The sequence below is a fragment of the Manacus vitellinus genome, unplaced genomic scaffold (genome assembly GCF_001715985.3).
Source record: "Manacus vitellinus isolate BGI_N305 unplaced genomic scaffold, ASM171598v3 scaffold_22_pilon, whole genome shotgun sequence".
Taxonomy (NCBI): domain Eukaryota; kingdom Metazoa; phylum Chordata; class Aves; order Passeriformes; family Pipridae; genus Manacus; species Manacus vitellinus.
In genome coordinates, this window is record NW_021939632.1 from 2,938,010 (window position 1) to 2,965,665 (window position 27,656).

Consider the following 27,656-nt stretch of genomic DNA (forward strand, 5'->3'; position numbering starts at 1 on the left):
GTGCTGCCGGACACCAGCAATACAGGAGAAAGAGCATCACTGGTGCCCTGGTTGATGGTCCTGGTGGCCTCATGGGCAGAGAGAGCCCTTAGTGTCTTCCACCCCTGCCAGCCTTGGACATGTCCCAGTGCAAACACACTGACAGGCTTAACCTGGATATCCTGTGGAAATGACTCTTGAAATAAAATAGAATTAATTTACTGTAACATAAGTCCACTGGAAATCACCTGTGTGGAAGAGGGAGGTGAGCATCTTCCAAGACTGCTTTAATATGAAAATTTAAATATATTCAGCTGGAAAAATTCAGAAGATGTGCCTAAAGATGTGACCTTAAAAGTTAGCATCTCAGGGGGTTTCAGACAGCCCAGCTCTGTGTTTCAGGCTGGTCAAACAGCTATTGCCTTCTGTCTGCAGTAAGTATTTAATTAGGAAGATGAATAGCTGAACTCTTTGATTAACCAGAAACCATTGAAAAGAGGGAAGAAAAGTCACGAAGTTCAGTCATATTTCAGAGGTTCTCAGCACCCCAAAACAAATTTCTGTCCTTTTTGCTTATCTTGGAGAAAGAAAAGAAAACAAGACCTCCTCGCAGGTGGAGTGAGATTTACAGCTTCTTCTGCCTTTTTTAGCTCTTGGGAGATTCTTTGCTCTTGTTTAAACTTACAGTATGTTTACCATTAAGAATGTCTCAGGCCGCCCCTGAACACTGTTCTGGAGTAGAGTAACCTCTCAGCCCACCCTGCTCTCTTGTTCTCTCTTGTTGAAGGTCTCAATCTGTGCACCAGTGGAAGTGCCACATCCTGCGAAGAGTGTCTCCTCATCCATCCCAAGTGTGCCTGGTGCTCCAAGGAGGTATGTGGGCAGACCTCGTTTGTCTTGCATGCTTTTTGTAATGCTGAAAGGAAGAGCTTTTCTCCCCTTCCTGTTCCTGAGTCGGTCCCATGCTGGAAGGGGTGAGTGAGGGCAGTGGGTGCTCCATGAAGAGCATATTTTGGGTGTTGCAACTCCTCAGCTTTTTCACATCATAGGAAGTAAGTCTTTGACCCCACTGGCCCCCACACATCCTCAACAGAGCAGCACTGTTCCTTCAGTCCTTCTGTCCCTTCAATTACCTTCTTGTTTTTGGTGGATGCTGGATCCCTGCATGGGCTCTGTCTTGGAGGGAGGCTTGTTCAGAAGCTCTCTCCCTAAAAAGCCCCAAGCCCCTGGCTCGTGTCTTGCTACGTGTCCTTTGTCGTGTGGCTTGGCATGGCATGGGCTCTTTGTCTGTAAGAAAGATAATTCTCCTTTCTGAATCTATTGTGTCATTTTGGGGGGGCGACCTGTGCTTCTGGCATCCATGCCATGCCGTGGCCATGAGTTGCACAGCTTAACTGAGCACTTCAGAGTGAAAATACATCCTTGTAATGATGCTGAAGCTGCTCACCTGTAATTTAATTGCACTTCCTTGTTTGTGAGAAATTGCAAGTATCTTTCCCTGCTCCCTAGGAGATGCTCATCAGTTTAGATATGGATAGATAGATAGATATAATCCAGTATATGTTTTATCATGTAGACTTAAAATTTCTAGAGAACAAGGTGCATGAAAGACCTGGTAACACCTGATGCATAGATAGCAGTTGTCTGCTTATTGCCTGTCCTGAGTGTTTAAGAGAGAAAGATGGGTGCTTAAAGATGCATGGAAAAATCCTGCCTACTTGCAGGCACAGCTGCTGTGCCAGGAACTGGGTTTGGGCTTTGAGAAACTGCAGGGCAGTGGATAATTTTGAACCTCTCAGTGGGCATGGCCAGGAATGCTGCTGTTCTGTTCCCTGCTGACCCTTACTCCTGTAGTGTGGCCGTCCTGGTCCCATTTTGAGCACTCGCTTCACCTTCCAGCTATAGATGGTGATGCTGAGTTGAGAATGCAGGCACTGTCCATGTGCCCCTCTGCTGCTTCCATCCCTCCTCCTGCCAGGCCTGCCTGGGGCAGCTGCAGCTCCTCAGGGCAGAGGATGGGTTTGGGGATGGGTATGAACATGGAGCAGAAGTGGCTCCCACTCCCCATGGTTTGGCTGGGTCTTGGGATGTACCCCATGTGCTGGCTCTCCAGGTCTATTTTACTGCATTTTTCACTTACTTGTAAGCACAGTTGCAGCTTTCCAGGGAAAAACTTGTAACCCTACAAACACCACGCTGCCGGACAGTGTAATAGCCTTCATGGGTTGTTTTTTCCAGAAAGGCAAATGGTGTGCAGAAGGGAAAGGGTAAAGCAATAGATCTCTCTTCTGAGACATCTTGTAAACAGCTGTAAGAGCTCCTCTTCGAGCCAGCTAATCTGTGGTGGTGAGATTGGATCCAGGAACGCTGGCTATTAAGCTATGGGTACCCAATAGCTTGTGCTTTTCTGTTGGGTTTTTTTGTTTTTCTTTTACTTCTTGGCCTCAAAAGACAATTTTTTGCAAAATGCTGCAGTGGAAATGTTTGTCTGGTGGTCGCTGTGACCACTAATTGTACAGCAGCCCATGGGACTGGCAGCCTGACTCTTATCTTGCAAACAGAATAGTTACCAAAAAAAAGTGTTCCAAACTGGAATGGAGAGGCCAAGAAGGAAGATGGGTGTTTACGGGGAAGTGCTGTAATACTTCCTGACCTTTAGCCTGCAGCAGCTATTTAAAAGCACAGTTCAAGGTGTTTCATGCCAAGAGCTACATGTTTAAAAGCTGCTGTCCCCATTACATGCTACATGCTAAAACTTAGCAAGTTCTTTTCTAATTCTGTATTTTTATTTTTTTTAGAATGTACTGTTTGAAACCCTAATTATTTCTCTTTAGCTGAGATCATCGGGTGAGGTAATGGGATTTTGAAAGACACCTAGAGTTTTTCGACTTCAAAAGTTTTAAAGTAATATTATAAACTCTCTAATATCCTCTTTCTTTTCATAGTCATTTCACCACCTTATTCCCCTTCCCTCTGTTGCAGCCTAGTCAGGTTATTAAATTTGTTAAATAGCTCGTAATCTGTTTTCCTCAGCTGTCATTTGCCTGGGAGAGTATATGCCAGTCAAATTCTATAGCTCTGCTGCTGTTTAAATATTGGGGTAAGATATTGGAGTAGATTCCACAGATGGTAGTCATGTTGTGGTAGAACCTCAATAAGCCTGATTTGTGTGTATTTTGTGCTCCCTTTGCTTTCACTTAACAGGTTTAGGAGCAAATTGGGCCAGCTTTTGTCAACTTGGTAGGCAACAATTAATAATGTTGTCAGGAAGCATACATAGTAGAAGTCTATCAGCACATATAGTATAATTCTGTATATAATTGTGCGTATTATGTGTGTATGTATTATGTGTACAGGAAGTGTAGAGATGTCTGTCATATGTAGTATGTGTATATATATATATACACACACACAGTTTAATATTATTTATCATCATCTCTCTATATACCTTCCTGTGTTTCCTTTGGGGAATAACATTACTTGGCAGTACCATCCTATCTGTTTGTGGGAGAGGAGCAATTTGAACAGGAAAGCTGTGCTGTTTCCCAGAGACAGTCACACTTCATGCAGGCTCCCCCAGTGTTTCATTCTCCTCCATCACCCTTTGCACTCCTGGATCCAGCCTCCATGTAAGCACAGACAGTCATAGACTGCAGCTGTGGGTTAGGAGTGCATGAAGGCAATCCTGTGGATGCAAGGAGACCTATCCCGATAGTTTTCCAGGAAGGATAAGGTTCCTTGAATTTATATGCCTTGAATTGTGAGGATACGAGCATGTGTGTAGGTAGATGCTTACAGAGTTGTCACAATGCTGTCACTTTATGACTGCCACCTCCTAACCTGGCTTGATTTGACTTCTTTTCACTTCTGCTTGTGTTCAGCATCTCCAAAGGGGTGGTGATGGATGAGCTGATGATAGCAGCTTCTGGTATGCAGCAGCCTTAGAGCCCCCAGGAGCTGCTGAGCTAACCACAAGTCTTGGGCTGTTGGAAGTTTGGAAGCAGACATCAATTCTGTTGACTGTTGGAAGAATACCTTGAAAGGCAGGACTTGAAGGTGTTGATTTCAGTGGTGCTTAGATGAGGAGATGTGAATGTTGGCCTTAACCATCACCTGAGCATGCCTTGAAACAGAGCTCAGAGGGAAGATGACTCTTGGGGTGATGGAGACTGCTGTAGCCTTTCCATCATTGCTGGAATCTTAATTAAGCAAAAATGTCCTTTTTGATTAATTGAACAGAAATTTCCCCAATGGCACCCTCTATTTTCCAGCAGGTGCTTTTACCCCATGCTCTCCCATCTCAGGAATGTGTGCTTGGAGAATGAGGAAGGAAACTCAATGATGTTCCTAAAGGGAACATGTCCACTTTTTTTTAATGGAGAAAACAGGCATATTTCAGACTGAATTAATGCAGAGCTGGATTGATTAAAGCAAAAAATGTCAGGGACATGCCCAGTCAGGAGTTAGATAGTCAGTGCTATTCTCCATTTTTATAGCATGAACCAAGCAATTTGTCTTAAAACTGTCAAACTGATGAGCATGTAATTGTCACGCTGTTGTCTCCATTCACTGTTTCTGCTTGTGAGCATTGGCTTTTGTGAGCTTGTTAGCACAGAGGCTGGACTGCAACGTGCCCACTGGGCTGGGGACAGGCAGAGTTACTGATGAGGACTCGGTGGGACCTTCCCAAGCCAGTGCTTCTCTGTGGCATGAAACAATGTTTGGGGTAGATCCTGCTTGTGTGGGGCATCTCTTGGGTTTCTTGCCAAAGCAGGCATGCAGGCAGATGGTTGGCAGGTATTTCAATTGCTTAATTAACTGCGGGGGGTCCTCTGCTTGGGGTTTGAACCAGCTGGTGTGGGGTTGCCTTTCAGCGTGATTGTTCGTGAGCTAGTTGGACCTGTGCAATGCCCTTTACTCCCCAGATCTGCTCATCCTTTTTTGCCTTTCATTGAACCTCCATGAGCCTTGATCTCTGTCACAGAAAACTTTGCACTTGAGTTGGATAGTACCTGGTAGCCCCAGTTCTGGCTTTGAGTTTTGACCCATGGGTGCACAGGAGGGTGTTTGCGGGTGCTGTGGTGATTGCTGGGGCTTTCCCAAGGCCACTGTCACGCCCCTGCTCAGAGTTATGCTTCCTGGGTAAGAAATCAGGCAGAAGTAGGAGTCAGTCCTGCCCTCCTGAGTGCTGAGCTGCACCCCCATCCCCACAGGTGTTTGTACCCCTGAGGCTGGATGTTTTTTGTTTGTGTTGCTTTTTGCACAGTTAGAGTGTCCTTTCTAATGGGTGGCAGCAGAAATCAGCTGGCAGAGGTGCTCCCCTGGAGCTGGGGTCCAGGTACTGGGAGAGCCAGAGAGCATCTCCCCACAGGTGCCCTATTGTTGGGTGGACATGCCCAGAAGAGCACCTGGACCCCGCCAGCTTTTCCCTGACTTGAGGTCAAACCACATCCGAGAGAAACTTTTCTCCAAGGCTGCCTGAAACGTGCTGCTCTGAAAGGATGGGCGTTGTTTTCAGTTTTGTGAGGGGTTCTGATTTTTCTTCTGTAATGTTGGAGATGACTTAAATAGTCCCAGTCCTCCTTTTTGGAAGTTCATCTGTTTACACGACACGTTCCAAGAAATTTGTGTTCGTATCCATCTGATGTACCGTCGTCGGTTTCTTGGCTGGACCCCGGTGCTGGATGCTGGAATGCAAATCTCGCATTTCTCAAATAGCGTTGGGACCTTGTAGTGAGAAAAATGCAGCAGGAAGCCTCTGTGTCCCAGGGCCCTGTATCTGAGGCTGTCCTTGAGGGACTCATGGAGATTACCCCAGGATCTGTCAGAAACCTCTCCCTCCTTGATATGTCTTCTGTCCTCTGCCATGCTGGAGCTTCAGCAACAAGTGAGGTTTATTCAGCCCCATGCTGGTTTTGGCTGCACAGCTGAAGGAGGGGCTGGCATGGCTGTGAGCATCTTCTCTGCCTTCTTTCATGTCATTTTAGTCCCTCAGCCCTGGAGCGAAAGAGGGTTGTCTCTATTGTTGTGGTGCAGAAATAAGTAGGAATCGACCATTTAAAATCCAGTAAGTTTTAGGCATGTGACTTGTTCCCTTTGGCACTTTTGGGGAGAGGAGAAAAAAAAAAAGGCATTCTAACAAATGGGCTCTTTGCAAAAGGCTGCATTGTGTGGCTGGCTGTTCCCGAGTGCTGCCCTGCACAAGGCTGCATTGTGCTCCACGCACGAGGCTCGCAGCAAGGGCTGGAGCTCTGGGACGGGTGCTGGGAGACTCCCGGCCCTGGCAGCCTGTCCTTTGGGAGTGAGCCACTGCCTGCACCTTGCTGCCTGTGCCTCACTGCCTGTGGCGGGCACAGACTGTGTTTTAACCAGCTCCCATGAAGTCTCTCCCACCTCCCTTATTCTCCAGCAAAGCTGCCCAGGACAGCCTGCCCACATCAAAATGCTCCCTCAGTGCTCCACCTCAGGGACTGCTTGCTGTCATTTTTGTTTCCCAAGTGACAGTGTCGTGCCAAGGCCTGCAGTGGGGTGGTGTGAGGGAGGGAGTACATGTGGTGCTCACATGGGGATGTGCGGTGTCTCTCCTGGGGAAGAGGATGCAGGTCCCTGAAGCCACCCAACCTCAGTCTCCAGCTTCACATTCTGATTTGGTTGGTGGGTTTGTCCGTCTTCCCTCGGTGTCACCTCCTTGTCCTCTCTTCTGTCTTTTGCCAAGTTCCTTTGAGGCGATGCTTGTGCATAAAATATTAGAGATGGCAATGGGCTGTCCATGCAGCAAACCAGACATTTTGCCTTGCTGTCATGTGGCCCAAACCAGGGCTGGTAGCAAGTGCTGCTGCTGTGGCTGGGTTGAAAACCCAGGCTTAGCTTTCTCTTGCGATGCTCTGCGAGCAAATTCAATGTTCAAATCCTTGCAGAGTTTCCTTTTTTGGTAGGTCCCTTTGAAAGGCTCCAGGCTCCTTCCAAGTACAGTCACCACAAAGGACACCAGCTTCTCCTTGTCATCTCCTATTTGCTAGATACCAGCATGTCAAAACAAAGCCCCTGCTGTGGGGATTGATGTATTCGCCTCCACTTCCCTTTTGTCCATTCTTCACCCCCCAGGAGTTTGGCAGCACAAAGTCCATCACATCCCGGTGCGACTTCCTGCAGAACCTGATTGCGAACGGTTGTGCCGGAGCCATCGAAAACCCCAGCAGCAGCATCAGCGTGGTGAAGAACATCCCTCTGAGCAGCAAGGGCTCTGGCCAGACCCACCTGGATGTCACGCAGATTATACCTCAGAAGGTCGCCTTGAATCTTCGTCCTGGTGAGTCCCCAGTTGCCATGTGGGGTGTGAGGGAAGTGAGAAGGGGTGACCAGGACATGCCGAGAGGGTGCTGTAGCTCATGGCCTTATAACCCACTAAAGCAGGTGACTGCTGGCCCCTTCCATACTTGTGAACCTTGGTGGTGCATCACAAATGGGGCTGAGGCACATGTCCTCTGTGAGAGGACACTGCTGTTGGGCAAAGTCAATCAAAACCCACCCACAACTGTTGCCAATACTAGTCTTAACCCTTGCATGTGTTTAAAAGGAACCTGCTCAGCTTAAAAATGGAATCACTGGATAGAATGAGTTAAAATAACTTCGGATCCTCGACCAAGCTGACAGTGCATGGCTCTAAACTGAGACGGCTCCTTCTATAAATTGGAAACAAACCCACATATCTGTTTTCTGTTGGTATGCGAAAGAACCATTGGATCAAGGGAGAAGATGGAGATTTGAACTTGTGACTCAGGCCTTGGACTGTAGCCAGGTCCCTGTTTTATTCCCCTGAGCCATCACTTTTCTTCAATCTATTCCTTTTAATTAAAAATTTAAAGGAAGTGTCTCATCTGAGCCATGCGAGCGTGCTTGTTATCAAAAGTTTTTGCCTGGTGGGGGGAGGCTTTAATGTGGGTTTAGAATTCTTGCAAAAATGTGGCAGCTGATATTTCTGAAGGGGGGAAAAAAAAGCTCTTTATTGCAGAGTTAAGAAGCAAATATAAAAGCTTGATTCATTATAAGCGATTGGTGTGGGTTTCTAAGGCTTACAGTTTTGTGAGAGCTCTCATTTGCATATAGAAAAAGGAAATATGATGTTTTGCCCAAGAAAAACAGGAGCTGGAGCTAGTGCTCATGCTACCGGTGCTCTCCCAGAGCCTACCAGCTGCTGCAGCAGTTCTGTTTTAGCTGTACAGGTTGGATGATTGTTATGGCTCTCAGTTAACTTCTCCAGCAATATGACTGCTGTCATCAGTCAAACCCTCAAATCTTAAAATATTTTGCTTCAAAGCCTTAAAAGCAGGTACCTGAGAGCAGTCACCACTGTATGTACATCTAGATGCTTGGCTTCTGCCACTCAGTGCTGCTGATAAAACAGGTTTGCTCCAGTTAAAAAAAGGGAGTTGTTATTACTCCTCTTTCTTGAGGCAATTCCTGGCAGAAAGGGCCGACTCAGCTTCCACATCTCGCCTCCTGTACACCCCTCTTCATGCTCAGTGCCTGGTGCTCAGCGAATTCCCCTTTCCCAATCCCTGGCAGTTTTGCCCAGCCGAGGCGCTGATTCCCACCACTCTGATCTGCGGCAGGACGTAGGGGTCCATCTCCTCGTGGCTTCCCGGGGCCTGTGCTGTCAGATACCTTGGGCTGCAGAGGGCTGGTGTGCTGCTTCTGCCTGCCCTTGCAGGGGACCACACTCATGGCCATCTTCAGTTCTTCTTGACAGAGAAGCCCTCCAGGTCAGGGCTGAACTGCAGGAATCACCCCAAGGACCCCTGCAGCAATTCCCATACTGAGCCAGCGAGCTCCCCTCCCTGTGCTCCTCTTGCAGAGCATCAGAGTCACTGCAGGAGGGGGTAGATACCTAGATGTTTGTAAGAGTATCTCCCATTTTTGCTCTATTTTTGATGTTGGGCATCACTCCTCCTTTGGGCTACTGACTTCCTAAACCCTTGTATTAGCAGCCACAGTTTAAATTATCCATTAATCCTTCATCTTGAGAGAATGGATGTCACCCTATGAACCCAAGACAAAAAGGAGACAATGTTGATTTAATTTTAGGCATGAAGGGTGTACTATTTCAAAGATGAATTCATGCGGTGGTCTGTGGCAATGGTGATCTTGTATTCTTCAATTGCTAAGCAGAAGCAGAAGGGAGTGGATTGTCAATTGTTTGCTGTTCCCACCCAAGCAGTTTGATCTCATCATCCTGTCGCAGAAGTCACATCCCCAAATCTGTGTCTGCAGCTAAACTCCAAAGGCATTAAATTGATGTCCTTCCAAGGTAGCTTTTGGATTGAGCATTTAGCTTTTATTACATTGCTTTTTAATCCTGAGTCCAGCTATAAAGCAGTGTGTCCTAGTTAAATGAATAATATAAATAGTGTAAAAGGAATTAAAAAAGTAATAGGTGCAAGTTGTGTTGTTCATCAAGCCATAAGCCTCACCAAGCACAAAAAAGCTTTTTTTGGATAAGCACGATTGTCGAGTTTGTGTTCTTAAATTGGCCAAAATCAGTTTTTCCAGTTTCTGCACTGCCTCTGTGTGACAGTATCCGAGAAACATTTCTGAATTAAATTTTGAGTTTTAAAACTTTTCAATAAAAGCCCTAAGGAGAGGATGGTGGTGACGGTACATGAGGAAGGAGGGGGCTGGATTATCCCTAGAAGTGTGAGAGTAATACTGTGCACAGAGAATAATAAATTCTTTTGCACTTACATCTTCATACATTAGTGGTCGTTTCTCTGAGATAATTGGTTTGTGCAGTTAGGAATAAAAGAAGAACTAAGCACAGGATCCTGTAGTTTTTGGTGCTTCTCAGGGACTAATAAATTTGTAACTATTAAGAGAGGCAGGTTGGATCAGACCATACCAAAAATCCTCTCTGGCAGGAAGAATAGTGTTTTGGAAATGGAAATGTTGCAAAACGCAGAAGGACACATCCTCTTTTTCTGAAAGGGTTGGGTATTCCAGTGGGAAAAATGTGTAGGAATGAAAAACATCAGCATGGGAATGAATTTTTCCAGATTTAAACATATTTTGCAGCACTGAATTAGAGTCAAGCTTGCAATCATGTTTTTTTACCCTGCAATCAGTGCTAACAGGTTTTGCACTACATAAATTATGTTCTTTGCTCCCCCACAAAATGCATGCCAGGTACAGCATCAGGCCCACCTGGAACACCTCTGCTGTGAAGACAGGCTGATAGACTTGGAGTTGTTCAGTCTGGAGAAGAGAAGGCTCTGGGGAGACCTTAAGAGCACCTTCCAGTACCTAAAGAAAGCCTACAAGAGAGCTGGAGAGGGTTTTTACAAGGGCCTGTAGTGATAGGACAAGGGGTAATGGCTTCAAATGGAAAGAGGGCAGGGTTAGATTAGATATTAGGAAGAAATTCTTTACTGTGAGGGTGGTGAGGCACTGGAACAAGTTGCCCGGAGAAGCTGTGGATGCCCCATTCCTGAAGTGTTCAGGACCAGGTTGGATGGAGTCATAGTCACAGGAGTTTTGAGTAAAGTGGTCTAGGGGGTTGGAATGAGATGATCTTTAAGGTCCCTTCCAATCCAAACCTTTCTAGGGTTCTGTGATTTGGTTAAGCCACCTCAATATCTCTGCTTACTGTAGGGCCAGTGCTGAGCTGCATCTTGCTGCACTCCACATCTCAGCCAGGGAAGTCCTGTCCTGCTGGAAAAGAAAGATGGGGAGAATAAAGAGGAGTATTTATGGCATGAGCTTCCTGCTTCCTACAGCTGGTATCTGGGCAATATCTACATTTGCGTGTTTGCACGTGGTGCCTCTCACAGCCCTGCCTTTTCCCAGTGAGGTTGTAGCAGAGTGCAGGGAGATGGTTAAAGAGAAAGAAGGTGTTGGTTGAGGAGCTATAGCTGACTCCTCTGGTACCCCAGCACAGAGCTGTGGGAGATGCACAGGGAGCTGGTGGAGGAAAGAGCAGACAGGGATCTAAACCCTTCCCAGCTTTGTTTGCAGAAGGGGCAGCCTCTAACCTCTAAATGCATCCTCCTGGGTGCTGGGATTCTGGCTCCTTCATCGAGGGGCTGGGAGGGTGTCCACTTGCTCCCAACACATGGAGATGGCTGCAGGGATCACTAAAGAGCAGATTCTGGAGCCAGGGACAGTGTTTGGCCCTGGTGCCAGCTGGGCTGCAGAGCCCCTCATGGCCTGCCTTGCCAGCATGGCAGTTTTGGGATGCTGCTGCTGCTGTTGGGCTGGAATTAAGTGGGAGCAGCTGTGCTGCTGTGCACAATGAGGAGAACAATAAAGTGGTTAAGGAAGTGTTTTCACAATGCTAAAAAATTTGATTTTCATTTCGGGGGAAGAAGAGGGGAAGCCACAAGTGTTTTTGCAGAACTTGCCAGTACCCAAAGTTCAGCCTTGGCCATGAAGGGCTGGGAGAGGGCAGGAGGGGGAACTTGGGCTTTTAAGTATCTGATTCCCTGAGTCTGAGGCTCCACTGAGCTGGAAAAGGGGCTGAGGTGGCAATTGAGGACATGGGATCTCCAAACCAGCTGGGATGTGAGGTGCTGAAGTCTGAATTTTCCATTTAGATCCGTCTCTCAGCAAAGCATAAGGCAGACTTTTACCGCCTCCTGTCTGGTGTGAAGTTGAGTTCATTTTGAAACCTCTTGACCTTTTTTGAGACATAGGTGGTGCTAGCATTGGCCTCCCCTGGTACCCCTTGTGGAGGGCATTCCTAGAGAAAACGCTCTGGCAAAGGGGAAGGTCAGGGACAGGTTTCCTCTGCTTGTCTTCACATTTGCACAGCCTGTGACTCAGCCCTGTCAGGTCCTTCCCTTCTGTTCTTCACTTCAGGAAGCTTTACCCTCTGCTTCAGTGCTTCCCTGGGTCACCCTAACAACCTTCTTTTTCCAGTTCACTTCCCTTTTGCCCTCCTTTCTTCAGGATCATGGTGGCACAGCTCTTTTTTGGGTGGGAGGTCCTCTTTAAAGGTCTTTCTTTTGTGTCTGCATCAGCTTTTCTTCCCTGCACAGCTCAGAGGACATCTTGCATTCATCTCACAGTGACTGTTTTCTACTGATCCTCTTTCTCCTCCTGCTTCACTCATTCTCTCTTTTGTACAGGACTTCTTAGACTCCTCCTGGTTTGCTTTGAGGATGTACCCAAGTAAGCATGAGCAGGGTCCCTGTCTCAGTAGTCCACGAAACATCCATTTGAGGTTCACTCTGCTTGCTTTTCTTTCCAGTTTTCTAGGAAAACACCCTTGTACACATACCAGGGCAACGGCATTTTTCACATGTCCCCCCTTTAGATGTTCTCTCAGATGAGATAGAAAGACATTTTGCCATATGTCCGGAGAGCTAAAATAGAGACGTGCACTCCATAGATGTGTCTTTTTCTTACCAACCAGTACACTACATAGCTTAAGAGAACCCAACGTCAATACTTGCTTTCCTGGTAGTCTCCTAAAGGATGAATCTGGAAAAGCTTCCTCCCACCCTCTTCTTTTGCAAGTGATCTATCTGCTCTGCAGTGGAAAAAAAAAGCATGTGCAGTCTGGATTTTATGCGTGCTCGGAGTTTCCTTTTCACCACTCTCAACTCCTGTGTGTGTGCAGGTGACCAGACCTCCTTCCGAGTTCAGGTTCGGCAAGTGGAGGACTATCCTGTGGACCTCTACTACCTGATGGATCTCTCCCTGTCCATGAACGATGACCTGGATAATATCCGCAATCTGGGGACCAAGCTGGCTGAAGAGATGCGAAAGCTCACGAGCAATTTCCGTCTGGGGTTTGGCTCTTTTGTGGACAAAAACATTTCTCCTTTCTCCTACACAGCACCAAGATACCAAAACAATCCCTGCATTGGGTAAGTGGTGGGTGTACCCTGAAGGGACAAGCCCTGTCTTTGCACACAGCCTGGCTGCAGTCTCCTCTTCCATTCTTGCTTTAAATAATGAACCACACTTCAGCCTCAGCTTTTGGGAATGCTGATTAGCCATGGCTGTCACTGTGATACTTGAGCAATTCAAAATAGGACAACTTCCAGTTTTGCTGTGGCTGTTGGGAGATCACTGTGTCCAGAGATAGGAAACTATCCTATCAGAGAGCTTGAAGTTATTTTTAAGTACCTGAAAAGGATGCAGACATGGCAGCTTTTTTACAGGCTTTAAGCAAAAGGAGCCAGAAATTCCTGATTTCTGATCCTAGCTCTGAGTCATAGTTTGGCCTTGAGTAAATCAAATAAGCTTTTTGTCTGCATTTTACAGATAAGAAGACCAAGGCAATGTAAGTCCTTCCCAACAAAAGTGTTTGGAGGAACTGAGATTTGTGATGGGGTGTAGTGCTGATTAATGAGTTCTTGTAGAGTGTTTTGAAGGCATCAGGCAGGTTTTTTCATCTTTATTGCTGTAGAAGGAAGCAAACTGGCAGTTGCAAAAGACACAAGTGATGTGGTTTGCTTTGTGGTGATATGAGAGCCTTCTGTCCTTTTTTCCTTTTTTTTTTGTTTGTTAGTGTCTTTGCAAGAGTCTTTTTGTTGCCTTTTAGCCATCAGAGTTGGGATCAAATCCACTGAATTGAGGATTATGCAAGAGTGAAATTGGGTGTAATGGAGGGTGTCCAGGCTCAGATGGGTTTGGATGTTGGAATCAAAGAGTGGATACAGCAGCAAGTGCCCTCCTGGGAGGATGTCACCGTTTACACTTTCTAGTCCTCGTCTTTACCTCATCCATCAGAGAGGTGCTTTCTAGTCATGTAAAGACAGTAAGGTTAGCATTTTTATTTGAGCCATTTGTGGATACTTACATTGTAAGATCACCTCATGAATGGGTGCCAAGCTCTGTGCATGCTTCAAGCATGAGAGGCAGATAAAGAGAGCTTGCATCAGCTGTGAGTTTCTAGGCCAGCTTTTGGCACTGACCAAGCATTTGGCATCTCACTGCACATTGACTGTTGACCAGACAAAAATTATCTGTATTCTCTTTTCACCAGTTCTGTCCAGAGTGGAAAGTCAAATGGATTTTAACACTGAAAACTCATACTTTAGCCATGAAGTGAGAAGTGACCACACTGACTGAGCCAGGAAGGTGGATCTGCCACAATGGCACAGCACACCATGCCTCTTCATAGTACTTCTCCCAGAAATTTGGTGTGGCTTCTGAGAGATCCTCTCAGTCACCTCCATCATTCTCAGTCTCTGACACCACTCATGTTGCCTGCGGGCTGGGGACAGGGTTTAGCTCCAGCTGGAGAAATCTTGGTAACTTTGTTTGGCTGCTTTGTGATTTAATTGGAGTAACATGGCTTTTGCCAAGTGAAATAGAGTGAAATATGCAGGAGGAGGGGGCTGGGAAAGGAGGAGAGGATGCAACTGGACAGCTCAGCAATACCTGAAACTACCGATGACCTTTCATCAAGGACATCTAGAGCTGTCTCCTCAGCTTTTCCCACTGTGATCAGGATATCTGTATGTACTTTTGCCTTTGCCCAGGTGGTTGCTTTTCTTTCTGTGGGTTACGTCAAGCCAGCCTTCTCTTGGGAAAGTATTTAGGAAGGATTGCCTAAGGTAGCTCATCTGGTGGGTGCTCCCTTCCAGTTGCCATATCTCCTTCATCCAAACCAGGGGTGCTGGCTCCCTGTTCTGTGGTGGAATCTCCTTCCCCTGCCCAGTCTGTGAGTGGGCTCTGGCTGCTGCCATGTGGCTCACTGATGTTGCAGTGAGGTTTGTGAGGTATGGTTTTGTTTGCAGCTATTTCTAGTGTCAAAACAAACTGTTCAGCTTCTATGAAAAGCTGCAAGTAAACATGAGCTGCAGTGGGTGCTTTTTGCCCTTGGTCCAGGCTCTCTCCTCCACTTCCTTGTGGTGATGTCTGACTTGCAGGTCCTGGGTGGGGTGCAGCCCTGCTTTCCTACAGGGTCAGGTTGGGATCCCTTGTGCCTGCTCTCATCCCTGCTTCTGACTCAGCATCCTGGGTGGGACCTCCCAGGAAGCCAGGAAGTGGGTTCCTGCAGCCATAGTGTCGTCCAAGAGAGATGATAGTTTGAAGGAAACAAACACTAAATTTAAAAAGATAAGGAAGGCAGAGTGCCTGACTGAACCCCTAATTGCCTGTCTCTCTGTGATATGGCTTGTGGAGGTCACAGCCCGAGATAACCCGCCCACACCACTGTGTGCCCTTGCTCAGCTATGGGGCGCCTGCCCTGCTGCTGCCTTGCAGCTTCTGCCAGCAAACCTGGAGTGTGAAACAAACAAAAAAGAAGTAAATTATACATCTTCATGGGAGGTAGGACCCTACAGTGTGTCAGTGTTTTCTTTGTGCAGCAGGGCTCTGACAAACCATATGGGTTTGTATCATATGGGCTAAGAGCAGCTTGCTGAGACCCTGCAGTGCAGAGGTTTCAGACATTGCAAACTCTTTGCCTTGGCCCTGTGTGCAAGTGGACATGGGGGCTGATCATAGGGAATGGCTCCAATTGGCAGCCAGGCCCAGGACAGTGGGACGTGCCCCATGGTTAGGTGTGTGCAGGGCTGTGTGGGTGGAAATCCCTGCTCTGGGGTCCCTTGTGAGGGATTTGAATTCTCAGTGGTGGTAAATCTTAAATACTCCTTTGTGTAAAAAGCCTCTTTAACAACTTACCTATAGAGGGTCATGTGTCAGCAGAGGCTTTTAATTGTTCTCTCGGTTTTATCTTTGAAGATAAGAGTGAATTAGTGCCAACCCAACTCCTTTGTAAACACATTTCTTCTTAACCCTTCCCATCCCTCTCCCCTGCACATGCTCCCCGATTTCTCATACCACAGGAGCTGCTCTGCTGAGCTCTCCCAGCCATGTGGTGAGAAGCAAAGCTGCTTTTTCATGGTTTTGTATGGCAAAAAAAGTTTTTCTGGTAGCCTGCTGAAGCATTTCTCTGTCTTAGGGTGCCCCTCCTACCTTTCTGCTCAAGTGACGCCCTGGAAAGCGGGATGGTGTTTGCTCACTGGCTTGCAGGGAGAGTGGGAGGAAGCATGAGCTGGTGTTAGTTATTATTGCATCTCATGCTGGGCAATTGCCAGGTGCCTGGTGATGTGCGGTGGGTGTAGAGTGGCACATGCTGGCAAGAAAACTGGCTGACAGAGTGAAAATCAGTGTTGCAAAACAGGGGAAAGGTACCTCTCATCAGTGATGCTCCTGCATGGTGCCCTTTGACACCAGCCCATCAGTTCTACAGGCATGGGGCATAGTCCCCATAGCCATCTCCATAGCCTGCTGGGAAAACATACCCTCCCTATCACTGGGTTGCATCCTTCACTGCAGATTCCCAATGTGAAAACCACTTTATAGGTGCTGAAACTGCAGAGCTGCTTGACCCAGGGTGGGCTGGTGCTTTGTGTCTCTACTCACACGGTACATGGAGACAGATTTTGAGTCCTAGTGGGATCTCTGGAAACTTCAGCTTCTCAAAGCTCCTGAGGGGAAACCAAAAAAATATGGGTTCTACTGTAGGGTTTTGTATATAGATAGCCAAAAATCAAAGTGTCCAAAACATGAAGAATTGTGAGAGTATTTCAGCCCTCTAAATGAAGAATTTTAGAAACCAACCTAGTAGAGCCGGGAGCCTCTGCGGCTCTTGGCTGCTGGTGTGGTTCCTCCCAGTTGACCACTCCTCTGTTCCTCTCACAGTTACAAGCTGTTCCCCAGCTGCGTCCCATCCTTTGGCTTCCGCCACCTCTTGTCCCTGACGGATAAAGTTGACCGTTTTAACGAAGAAGTTCAGAAACAGAAGGTTTCCCGCAACCGAGATGCTCCAGAGGGTGGCTTTGATGCGATTTTGCAGGCAGCTGTGTGCAAGGTGAGTTGCCCTGATTTTAAGGGTTTACAACAAAGCAAAAGAGGAGGAGGAGGCTGCTTCTGCTCTGTTCTTGGACTAGGGTAAAGCTTCAATATGCCATTTCTTGGAAGTAACTACTAAAAATTTTTCCTGCAGAAATCATGAAAAATGCTTTGAAAAGCAGAGGTTATTGTTTTCATGTGCTTTTGTAGATAAACAGGCAAAGGAAAAAAGGTTAATGCTATTTCTAGTTTAAAGGGATAAAAACAGAGCTTTCGCAAATGCAAATTTAGGGCTGAGATTTCATCACACAGTTAGACTTGTAGGTGCTGATCCCTGAGCACCTGGGACATAATCCTGTAAGATTTACATACACTTTTGTACAGCAGCACCACATGTCAGATCAGTGCTTTTCTTAAGTGTGTCAAACACATCTTGCAGTGGTTGACCCATGTTGAGGGTTGGAGCTGGTTCCTACTGCTCGTACCTGACCCCTTTGCGTGTGGGGCTGGATGATCCCACCTCTGGGCACTGGTAGCCTGTTCTCCCACTTTGTCAAGGAAACTGGAGCAGAGTTCATTAGCTTGGTGCCATGTTAGCCACAACCTTAGGGTTTTTGGAGATGCTTGCTTGAATATTTTTCTGGAATGAGTAGTGGGTTGCTCCATATCCCTTTGTCTGTCATGGATGGAGGTCTTTGCTGCACTCCAACGTGTAGCTGAGTTTCCCTGCTCACCGGGAACGGCTCTTTTTACTATTTCCCCTCTTGGCATACAATTTGCTTTCTGATTGCTTCAGCCTTTCAAAGTCCTTTTGATGTTTTCTTCTGCGTCTGAATTATGGGAGCCGGGAGATAGGCATCGTCTGTGGGAGTGATGGGATGCAGGCATGTGGGAAAGCAGATCTTTCTCCACCTGGGTTGGCTTCATTTACGCTTCATAGTCTCGGCAGGAGTGAACCTGCCCCACTGGATCTGATGCCAGCCAACAGTCATCTTGCCTCTCCTAGCCTGACACAGGTATTTTTCTTGGCACAACTACAGAGCTACTCCCAATACTTGTCTGGGTATAAAGTGCTTCTCAGTTTTGGAGAGGTGGCTCTCATGGTTAGAATAGGGACATCTCAGGATGGTGACTTAGTTGTGCCACCCACCACGTAGTTTTTTGCAGTCCCTTCCACCATGTTACTGCAAAACCAGGACAACATTTCCCTACGGCGCAGCAATATTTCAGTGTGTATCACAAGGGCTCATTTTGGAGGTATTGGTGGAAGGCAGGAGACCTGCAAGATAATTCCTGCACATTTGTGCCCATCTCAGACTATTGGTAAGGATCAAAATCTTTGACTGTTGTTGAGTGCACAACCTCATCCCTTCTAAATTCAGAAGGCAAATTTAGATTCTGGCACCATCTAAATTCAGGACTGAGCATCCTCTAGGAAGGGTGAGCAAAGGTGAGCATGTGCAATGTGTGGCTCTTGGTGTGATCTGGCAGGTCATGATGGAGGAGTTTCTGCAGCCACAGCAGTTACTGCTGCAATTACTGAAGCTTGGGTGTGGGAGAGAAAGACCATGGGACTGGTGTGCGAGGCAGGAGAACCAGCTGTGCCGTGACTCGTGCTGCCTTGGCAGCCTCTTGCTGTGGGTGGAGCAGCTGCCTCTGATCCCAGCCATAAGCAGCAAAGACTCTGTCCAGAGTTAAAAAAGCCAAAATTTCAAGCCAGCTGATTTGACACTAGGATGTTTGGCCCCACAGTCAAAAGGGGAACTTAGTGCCTAATTTCCTTCACAGCGGTCAAGTGATGGCCCAGGCTGGTCAGTGGCCAGGGGTTGTTGTGAGGCTCAGCACTGCTGAGGAGGGCAAAGGTGGTGGACATTTGGGGTGGCAGTGAAGTGCTGCTTGTGATGTGGATGCTCTTTGCATAGTGTTTTGCATCCACAGTGATTAATGGAGTAACATGGGGTTGAAACCCTGCAAAGTCACTAGTTTCTGTTAGCTCAGGAACTATTTTCCCCACCATGCAAGGAGAGCAGCGTACAAGTACCTTGGTGACTTTCTGGGGTGGGTTTAGGACCCCATTGCATCTCATTGGCTTTTTCCAGGGCAGTTATGACCTTAGAAAGTCCCCTGCCTTTGGGTGATGCAGCGTGTTGACCATGAATTACTTTGTGCTCAGCAGAAGAATTTGTGGCATCAGGGGGGATGTCCTGGGGAGAGCTAACCATGGCATAGCAGAGCCTCACTGTCTCCAAGCATGGTGTCTGAGTGTGGTCTTCCCCTCCCCTTCTGAGGTGTCAGAAACAATACCTACTCTTGTTGACTAGGTGTTTTTATACGGTAATTTATATCAAACATTTCTTCTGCCTGAGCTGTCTAAGAGCTCTGTCGCACTCGAGTAATTTTTTGGCCTGGTTTTCAACCCAAAGAGTGGGTAAAGTTTGTACAGCTAATACAGACTAACAAGCAGGCCCAGGATTTGGCTCTTTTCTGACAGATGAAGATATGGTAAATGTTATTTTGGAGGCAGTGAAAGAGCCATAGACAATAAGCCTTTATTCTGATGCTAAAATAGTAAGCCAGGAATATTAATCAACCTTCCATAATTACATTTTCCATTTGCAGTATTTTGGTTTTCTGCCATTTTCCAAGTGCAAGGTTCACATGGCTTGGTAGTATGTGTAAGTTTCAGATCTTATATGCTAAGATGCAGTAAGGAGATAATGTTTGATTGAAAAATAAAGTGTCTTTTGAAACAGTTTTGATTAGTAGTTGGTCGACACTGGTATATGGCGATAGCGAAGACATGTGGGAGACACTGAGGTGTCTTTCAGAGCAACACCAAACAAAGGAGGTTTTGGCTTTTAACCCCTAAGGCATTCTTGTTTTGCACCTGTATCTGTTTCTTGCTTCCAAAAAGGTCTGCACCTGAGAAACTGGTGAGGTTTTAGACATATTGATGAATCCAGAGGGCTTTTCTGGCAGTTGATATCTTGGCAATTGAACAGATTTTATTCAGTGCCCAAAGTATAAATTTAGATATTTTTTCATGCATGGAAATACTGTTCATGGGTTTTGCAGCCTTTTCAATAGTATCTGGAGGCCTGTGCTGTGCTGAGGCAGCTGTGGCAGTTTTGCCTGTCACTGTTGGCTGTATGGAGTGAGAAGCTGTTTGGGGTATGGGAGACAACTGCAGCTGGTTGTAGGAGTAGGGACAGGACCCGCAGCATGCCCAGCCCTGTGGAAACACGTCTTCCCACCTTACTCTGCTTTGGGTCCAGTCCCACCCCTGCTTTCAAAATCCTTTATATCCCATGAGGATCAAAAACCAGATGAGGGGGCAGGCATCAGTGCAGGTTTTTTTGTTCAACAATCCCAGTCCAATAAAAATAAATGAAAGACTCCTTGGTTATTTGTTTTAAGTGGAGCAGAGTGCTGCTCTGGGTTTCTCAGTGGAAATTGCATGCTAAAGAGCTGTTTTTTCCAGTGCCTGGAAGCCGCTGGCAGAGGCACTGTGAGATGCAGTGACTCCTCAGTATGCCAGCCTCCCTGGGGGCGATTTTCATAGACCTACAGCTCTTTCGGTGTGGCATCAGCATCGGCTTGGCCACCCCATCCAAAACACACTGGTCTGATGCTCTGAGGCATCAAATGCTTTCAGTGCCTGGATGCTGGGTGCTCGTTGCTTTTTTGGAAGTGAGTTCCTGAACTGAGCAGTCACAGCAGTTTTGATGTGGGAAATTCTGTCAGAGGCATGAAAAGTTTGTCTGCAAAGGGGTGCTTAACCCATGATTTAAAGGTGGGCTTAGCAGGCAGGTGACCGGCAGCATCACCCCTGAAGTGGCTTTTTTAGCTGCTGCTTAAATGCAGCTCCTTTTCTTTGTGTGTAGCACATTTCTAAGGAAATGAAACTCAGATTAATCCTTCTAATCTCTTTGGAAGTTTCTTAGCCTCAATCATTTAAAAAGAAATCAGCTTTGGATACTCAAAGAAAAGTGAACTGGATGGGCTTCTGTCTGGTGGCTGAGTAGACTGAAATCTGCCTCTTGCACTGTTAGGGCTTTAATCACTTTTGGGCTGAGTTCTTAAGAAGTTACATTTTGGCATGATGTTTTAGTCTTTTGTCCAGTTGGGTAACTTCAGTGGAATAAATCCTGCTTCCCAGAGCAAATAAGTCCTCATTGCATACTGAGCTGGACTGTAATGTGCTGGTGCACGGCAAAGGAAGTGTGTTGCCAAGGATTTCTTCCTATGGCCTTATTTGCATCGCGTGGGTCTTTAAAATACCATGAAGAAAAAATACCTTTTGAAATAGGGAGGAAAAAGGAGTCTACTTTGGCATAGTGTCCCTGAAGGAAGAGTTATATTTATCAGAAAGATCAGCAACCTTTGGGCTATGACTCACATTTAGAGGCGAAAATTGTGCTAGCAGACATGATTCTGCACCCTTCTGCCTGCTCTACCCTCCTGCCCTGCCCATGCCTGCTTTCCATAAGGAAGTGCCTTTACTGTGGGACTGTGGCAGCTCGTGTGCTGGTAAACAGGGCAGAGCCCAGGTTTTGCTAAATAAGCTGAGCAGTAAGCTCTGGAGGAGCTGGGCATCTTCATCTGCACCATGTTTCCATCAGTAGGCTTTTACTAGCTTTTTCCTCGTCCCTTCCCAAAGCATTTGTGTGGTGTTGCTCTGAGCCAGGATCTGGAGGGATGGAGAAGCTGGAAGTGTGTGGAGAGGGAAGGTGTGGAGCTGTGTCTTTGCTGGCAGATGGGCAGGGTGGCCAGGATAAGGGGAACCTCCGGGTGATGGGCCTTTCTGGCTCCAGTTTGTGCCATGGCAGGATCTAGCTGCCCTGGTTGGCAGCAAGACCCCAACCCACCCTGCTTGGCAATGAGCTGACAATGAGCAGGAGCATCCAGTGAGTGCAAAAGAGTTTGCTGCAGTGCTGTGGTTTCCAAAAATTTTCTTTGGGCACCTCTGTTTCCTTCCACTTCCATTGCAACTAAGTGCTTCAACTTGCTGTTGTAGGCACAGATCTGCTTCTTGAGCTGATGCAAAGTTGGAAACCTGGGGAAGCTCAATGGGAAGGAAATGTTTAGAATCTAAATCTTATCTCTTTACTTGGAAAAAATCCCTGCATCTCTCTCCATGTGAAGACAGTGATGTCTGGTCCTTGCACAGAGTGACTAAGGAGGGTTTGGAGGACAATTCATGTGCTGTGCTTGACACTTCAGTGCTTTTGTAGGGACCACTAGAGCACGTCTTGGCATTACCATGTTTTTAAATAGGCAGAAGTTGCTCATGGCCGAACTGTGCAGGGCAGCTGTATGTGGATCAGTGCCAGCACCAATGCTAAAGGTCCCTGCCCCGCTCTGCTCTGGCTGTGTGTGTCCCTGCTCTTCTGGGCTGTGGTGCAGGGGGGATGGAGCCGTTTGGAGCATGTGTAGAGGTGCACAATGAAATGGCAGAGGCTTGGAGGCACCACAGCTTCCAGGAGATGTGTGCAGAAGGGGAGCAGGGCACAGTGCCTGTGCATGAATGCAGGTGCACCAAAGCCAGATCCCTTGGTCAGGGACCTCACTTTGTCCGTCACAGCTCAGAAACAGCCTTTATGAGCGGGCGGTAATGAAAATGCTGAGCAGGGATATTGCTCTTGCTCTTGCTGTTGCCTTGGCTGCTCCACAGAGCTGAGGAAACAAGGTCAGATTAAATGTGTGTGGAGGAAGTTGGCAGCTTTCCTTTGGCCGTAAAAGCAGCTGAAATTCTTATTCTTGGATCTGGGTAGAGAAGGTCTGGTGGACAGTCCACATACCTCCTCATGCCTTTTAAAGTAAGTGTGTTGGAAGGAGATGCTGGGAAATGCTGGATGGGCTCCTGACACTTTGTTTTCTTACCAGGGATGGGTGGACAGGAGCATGGTACTCTCCTAATTAGTGCTAATGAGTCTGCTGCTGGCCAGGCACGTGGCTGGGACCATGTGCAGGGTGAGGGGTGAAGCGTGGGCTTGGCAGGGGCAGACCAGCTGTCTCACAGGCTTTGTTTTCTTCCAGGAGAAGATCGGCTGGCGTAAGGAGGCATCTCACCTGCTGGTCTTCACTACGGATGATGTGCCACACATAGCCCTGGACGGGAAGTTGGGGGGGCTGGTGCAGCCCCATGATGGCCAGTGCCACCTGAATGAAGCCAACGAGTACAGTGCATCCAGCCAGCTGGTGAGTGGGACACAGGGGCCCAGCCCTCAGAGACCTCGAACCTCTCTGGAGACCAGCCAACCCCCCCACTCCAGCATCTTTTGGCAAATACAGCGCATGACCAGCATGGTTTGACCTGGTCCTGCAATTTGCAAATAAAGTTTGCTGTTCCCTTTTGGCATCCCCCCACAGTGAATGCTTCTGTGATGATCAAAAACAAGTTAGGAGTGTAGCGAGTTCTTTCAGGGCCCATTGCAAGAGAGTGAAAACTAACTTGGTGTCCTGAAGAGCATTGTATTTTGCCTGCAAAGTGTAGAGGAAGCATAGAATATGTTGTCCCTTTTCTAAAATCTCCAGTGGACTGCCAGCTTTTTCCTGAGGGAGCTGTATCTACTGTGATGTGGCTACAATAGCGAGTACAACAGAATGCTTCTCTTATTCACAGCCTTTGAGCACAAAACTAACATAGATCTTAGTAATAAATAGGCAAATCAGCCCTTTTTAAAATTTAACTCAGTGTAGGAAACCTCTGGAATGAATGAGCACTTGCCTGCCACCTCATTAGCACATCCTTCTACAGAATAGTGCACTAATTATGATTCCTGAATGGATGTCACCCCATAAGGGGAGGTGAATCTGGGTGGCTTGTGTTATGACCACAAGCTGGGCTCTGTGGTTGAACCCCTTTCCATCCATCCATGCAATCCTGGTAAGTGTATATATGCATAAGGGAGCACAGTCCTGTACTGATGTGAAGTTAATGCTGTGGAGCCGGCATGGGGATGCTTCCTTGGTGTTTCCATGTTTGAATCTCCGAGGCTCTCAATCAGCCGGTTAGTCTGCAAGTAAATCAGGTGGATTTTTTTCCAAGGACAGCACTTCAGAAGCAGGTGGGAGTTCTAAACTCAAGCTGGTCTCTTGAAATTGAGCCCTGGTTCGTTATTTTGTTGCTTGTGGATATCTAGAGCAGTATCTCCCTGCCGTCCTCTCTGTCTGGGATATCTGCAGAATTAAAGAGTTTATTGTAATCTCTTTATGGTCTCAGTATGCAGAAAAATCAGGCAATGAACGTTTCCACTTTGGGAGAAAAAAAATCCACTTGCTGCAGTTCTAGATCTCCCTGCCTCTCATCCCTGGAGGTAGCAGCTAGTTAGTACACACATGTGTCTGCTGATGGCAAAGTGGAAAGAAAGAAGGAACAAAAGAAAGAAATTCAGTGTTTCGTGTTTTGCTGTAGCTAATGGTGTTTTCAGTCATGTATTCTAGTGAAGGGTGCAGCAGAAATATTTAAGGGACTTCTACTGTTTCAGTTGGGATTATGCTGGTACATCAGGGACTTCATCCTACAGCGAAACATGGCATGTGTCTGGAACAAATTTTGCTGTTGGGAGGAGAAGAACAATGAGATTAATCTTTATTTCTGTGCTACCCATCAGTTTTTCTGCCCTTTTTTGCCCCTAGGATTATCCTTCCCTGGCGCTTCTTGGGGAGAAACTCGCTGAAAACAACATCCACCTGATTTTTGCTGTTACAAAAAGTCATTATGTCCTCTACAAGGTAAGCACAGCTAAACTGCCCGGGCTGGGGGGAGATTGAAATGCCTCTTGAGGAATGGAATGAAATGCCCTGGGGAGTGGAGGCAACTGCAAACAGGCGAGTGTGCAGTGGCAAACACATGTGTGTGCAGTGATAGGTGTGCATGCCCATGGCCACATGCTGCCTGGTGCAGGCAGGCAAGGCTCAGCCGCTGTCCCGCCCTGCTAAGTCCTTTCAGCAAAAAGCACTAAAGCTTCTTAGAGCAAACAGATATATATGTGTTAGTGAGCATGTGAAGGCCTAAAATAGACTCCATCTTAATCTTGATGTTCGGACGGCTGCCAGCATGCAGCATGCCAGAGAGCAGAAACCTGCTCAGCCCATTCTGCAGTGACTTAATCCCATTACCTAATCATGCACAGTGTTTCTGCCCAGCTGTGTTTTTCCATCACGGAGTCCAGGGCCCTTACATGCCACACACAATTAGAACTCTCTTGCCATTCCTGCTTTAGCCTCCCAAAAGAAAAGGTGGCCCTAGGCACAAGGACTGGCCTGTGTCTGGAGCTGCCCTGCAGGGTTTTGCTACTCTGCAGGTGCAGGGATGGTGTTTCAGGCGGGGTCGCTTTTGGAAACCTCTGCTGAGGCTCTCGAGACTCAAGCAGAAACAACAAGCAGCCGTGTTGCTATGGTCGGGATGCTGCTGCTCGCCCATGGACAGCAGGAGGGCTGAGCTCATTCTCCACCCCCTCTCCCGGGGATGCTCAGACTTGTGAGGGAAGTTGGGGCAGCTGCACCTCCCTCCCGCCTGGGCCAGCCCGAGTGCATAGCGGCTCCGGCAGCAGACCCAGGTCTGTTTGTCCCTGTCCTGTGGCCCTGAGCTTTGTTTAATATTTGACATGCCTCGTTAAAGATGCTTTACTTTTGAAAGCTCCACGTTAATGGGAGCCAAACCATTCCATGCACACCGCTGGGTGATGGGGCAGCGTGTGTGGCCAATGTCCCTGGCATGGGGTCGGTCCCTCCTCACCCTCTGCTTTCCTTTTTTTTTTTTTATAAGAACTTTACTGCCTTGATTCCTGGGACAACAGTGGAGATTTTGCACAAAGATTCCAAGAATATCATTGAGCTGATCGTCAAAGCCTACAACGTAAGTGCATTTTAATACCACAGCTGCTGAAGTGAAAAGTACCAGGAGCTCGGCCAGCCGGGCTCCCCCCTCCCTGGCAGGCTCCACCCAGCTTGGCCACCTCCCTCCCTGGTCCTCTGCACGCTGCTGGGGCTGGGATGTCCGCCCTGGGGAGGGAAGCAAGGTGTGTGAGGAGGAGAAGGAGCATGGGGATGCCCAAGAGAGCCTGCAGCACAGCAGAAATTTCACCCCACATCTCTCATGTGCAGAATTACCCTCAAAATACAGCCTCCATCTAAAACAGCTCTCTTTCAGAGCACCCCACCAGTAGGTAAAATAGATTATATTTTTGTTATCTGATGTTCAGAGGCCTCCCAAGGATGAGACCAGCTCCAGCTGAGGTCACATCCTTGTGTTGCTCTCTGTGCATCACAAGTTGGTCTTCTCCCTGAATCCTTATGAGTCAACTCTTCATGATCCTGGAAAGATATTGCTGTTTAGGTGCTGGGCATGGAGATCTGACCCCACAATAGGTCAGCCCTCAGATAGAGTTATTCATGAGTGGGACCCATGGACACAGCTTTCTTCTTCTTAGTACTGTACTCATCAGTGCAACGGAGCGAGGAAGAACATCTTTGGAGGAATTCACATATCCAGAGGCCATGTAGGATTGTGTTATGCTGTAAAAGTCATCTTTCCTTTGCCTCCAGCTCTCTGCAGTTAAAACAGCATTTGGTTATACCCTTAGGAAGAGTGCTTCCCAAAGCTTCACCCTCTGAGGAAAGGCAATGAACAGCTAATGCTGCTAATGAGGCCCTGGAGATACTGCAAAACAAAAGCCCAGTTGTCCCAGTTTGTCCCCTTGAGGACGGAGAGTCTTGCGAATAAGAAGCTTGTCTGGGGAGAAAGAAATGAACATTCACTCCACGTTGGCTTTGCTTGTGATCTCAGCACCGTCACATGAAAACATCCCTTTGCCTCAGTTTCATGGATGAAATATGCATCTGTGTCTCCATTTCAGCACCCCTCAAGCCTTTGCAGATAGATATAAGCTAATGAAAGCTGTTGGGAATCTGACACCTCCACATCTGCTCCCTCCGTCTCTTTGCTTGTGAACTTTGCGGTGCAGCCGGCTGGAAACCACTAGGGTGCTTAGACCAAGGTGTGCCCCATGGAATGACCTCTGTGGGATGAGTGGCTGCTGAGACGTGGGCTGGTTTCTTGCCTGTTCAGCTGGGTGATGGGTGTGGGCCGGGATCCCTGGGTGTGCTGCCAGGAGCTGGCAGCTCCTGCCTGCACCGCAGGCAGCCTGAGGCTGCCGGAAACCTGGCACCTGCCCAGCCATCCCCTCTTGGTAGCTTTGTTTTTGTCCTGAAATGATGGAGGAAATTCTCACTGAGGGAGAAGGTTAAAATTCTGTTTTCTAAGTGGGAGTAAACCTTTTTTTATTTCTTATGGAAAGGAAACTCTGAGCCTGGAATCCTTAATCTATGACAGGGACCATCTTCTCTTGCAGGGTGCCAGTGGCTGGTGCTCTGGGCCTGAGCTCAGCCTCTTCCCTTCAGTGCTTTGGACATCTCTGGTCCTCTCTCCCCTGCTTCCCTCCACTGATGCACACATTGGAATTGTGTGGGTCTTACATTACCCTCAAGGTCCTTTTCCCCCCATCCCTTCATGTTCCAACTCTCTTTTCTTCTGCCTAGCATGCTGTCTTCTGTCCCTTATCCTGCAAAGTGTGAAGCAGAAGAGAACAGGGACTACTTTCTTCCTGCCCTCACTAAGAGGGCAGGAAAGAAAAAACTAAAAAAAACTAAGAACAGATCCTTCCCCCAAATCTCAACATACCTGAGAGATGGAATGGCTCATGTGGGGCTGTGCCCAGACACAAGACTGAGTTTGGACCAAAGAGAGAAAATGGGACACTGGTTTAAAAAGCACTTTCCTAAACTAAATCCAGGCAGGTCTTGGATGTGTTTCATGTTGGTTGACCTCCGTGGTGGCTGTGGTGCTGTCAGAAGACATCGTTGTG

General features: G+C 47.4%; 1 protein-coding gene across 1 annotated transcript in view; it reads left to right on the top strand.

Annotated features, from left to right (window-relative positions):
• The first annotated feature begins 770 nt into the window (after positions 1 to 770).
• Positions 771 to 27,656, top strand: part of ITGB5 (integrin subunit beta 5) — a 54,909-nt gene continuing 28,023 nt past the window's right edge. Inside the window, exons 1-7 of the mRNA XM_018072694.2 lie at positions 771 to 852; positions 7,084 to 7,288; positions 12,593 to 12,842; positions 16,636 to 16,804; positions 22,825 to 22,986; positions 24,427 to 24,522; positions 25,559 to 25,648. Coding sequence (XP_017928183.1) covers positions 12,661 to 12,842; positions 16,636 to 16,804; positions 22,825 to 22,986; positions 24,427 to 24,522; positions 25,559 to 25,648 — 699 coding nt within the window. The 5' untranslated portion in view covers positions 771 to 852; positions 7,084 to 7,288; positions 12,593 to 12,660. The remainder of the gene's footprint in view (positions 853 to 7,083; positions 7,289 to 12,592; positions 12,843 to 16,635; positions 16,805 to 22,824; positions 22,987 to 24,426; positions 24,523 to 25,558; positions 25,649 to 27,656) is intronic.